This window comes from Oncorhynchus tshawytscha, unplaced genomic scaffold (assembly GCF_018296145.1).
Source record: "Oncorhynchus tshawytscha isolate Ot180627B unplaced genomic scaffold, Otsh_v2.0 Un_contig_1610_pilon_pilon, whole genome shotgun sequence".
Taxonomy (NCBI): Eukaryota; Metazoa; Chordata; class Actinopteri; order Salmoniformes; family Salmonidae; genus Oncorhynchus; species Oncorhynchus tshawytscha.
The window spans coordinates 23,588-25,000 of NW_024609085.1; the positions used below are offsets into that span (position 1 = coordinate 23,588).

Sequence of the window (1,413 nt, forward strand, 5' to 3'; positions counted from 1 at the left end):
GAGTTATTCCTCCCCCTTGTGACAGTGTGGTGTAGAGACAGAACGATCAATCTACAACCATCTACCACCATCTACCACTAACTATCACCATCTACCACCAACTACAACTAACTACCACCATCTACCACCTTCTACCACCATCTACCACCAACTACCACTAACTACCACCATCTACAACCATCTAACCACCATCTACCACTAACTATCACCATCTACCACTAACTACCAGCATCTACCACCAACTACCACCATCTACCACCTTCTAACACCATCTACCACTATCTATCACCAACTACCACTATCTACCACTATCTACCACCTTCTAACACCATCTACCACTATCTACCACCATCTACCACTATCTACCACCAACTACCACTATCTACCACTATCTACCACTATCTAACACCATCTACCACCTTCTAACACCATCTATTACTAACTTCCCCATCTACCACTATCTACCACCATCTACCACCATCTATCACCATCTACCACCATCTATCACCATCTACCACTAACTACCACCATCTACCACCTTCTACCACTAACTATCTACCACCATCTACTACTAACTACCCCATCTACCACTATCTACCACCATCTACCACCATCTACCACCTTCTAACACCATCTACCACCATCTATCACCATCTACCACCAACTACCACCATCTACCACTAACTACCACCATCTACCACAAACTACCACCATCTACCACTAACTACCACCATCTACCACCTTCTACCACTAACCACCACCATCTACTACTAACTACCACCATCTACAACTAACTACCACCATCTACCACCTTCTAACACCATCTACTACTAACTACCCCATCTATCACCATCTACCACCAACTACCACCATCTACCACCTTCTAACGTCTCTTCTCCCGGACTGACAGACTGACTGACTGACTGAGTAGCTGGTTGACTGACTGACTGACTGACTGAGTAGCTGGTTGACTGAAAGACTAACTGACTGACTGACTGAGTAGCTGGTTGACAGACAGACAGACAGACAGACTGACTGACTGACAGACAGTGTTATAACAGAGTGATCTCACTCGGTGGCAGGGTGAGTCTCTTCTCCCGAACAGACAGCATGTTTTCCATGTGCATGGCAATGACCCGACACAGCTCCAGACCCTAGACACAGACACAACGTTGTTACAACACAGACACAACATTGTTTCAACACAGACAACACATTGTTACAACACAGACACAACATTGTTTCTACACAGACACAACATTGTTTCAACACAGACACAACATTGTTACAACACAGACACAACGTTGTTACAACACAGACACAACGTTGTTACAACACAGACACAACATTGTTACAACACAGACACAACATTGTTTCTACACAGACACAACATTGTTTCAACACAGACACAAC

At 44.5% G+C, this 1,413-nt stretch overlaps 1 protein-coding gene across 1 annotated transcript in view; it reads right to left on the reverse strand.

Annotated features, from left to right (window-relative positions):
* Positions 1-974: 974 nt before the first annotated feature.
* Positions 975-1,413, reverse strand: part of LOC121844248 (unconventional myosin-XV-like) — a 5,298-nt gene continuing 4,859 nt past the window's right edge. The window contains exon 3 of the mRNA XM_042314146.1: positions 975-1,154. Within this exon, the coding sequence (XP_042170080.1) occupies positions 1,053-1,154 (102 nt within the window). The 3' untranslated portion in view covers positions 975-1,052. The remainder of the gene's footprint in view (positions 1,155-1,413) is intronic.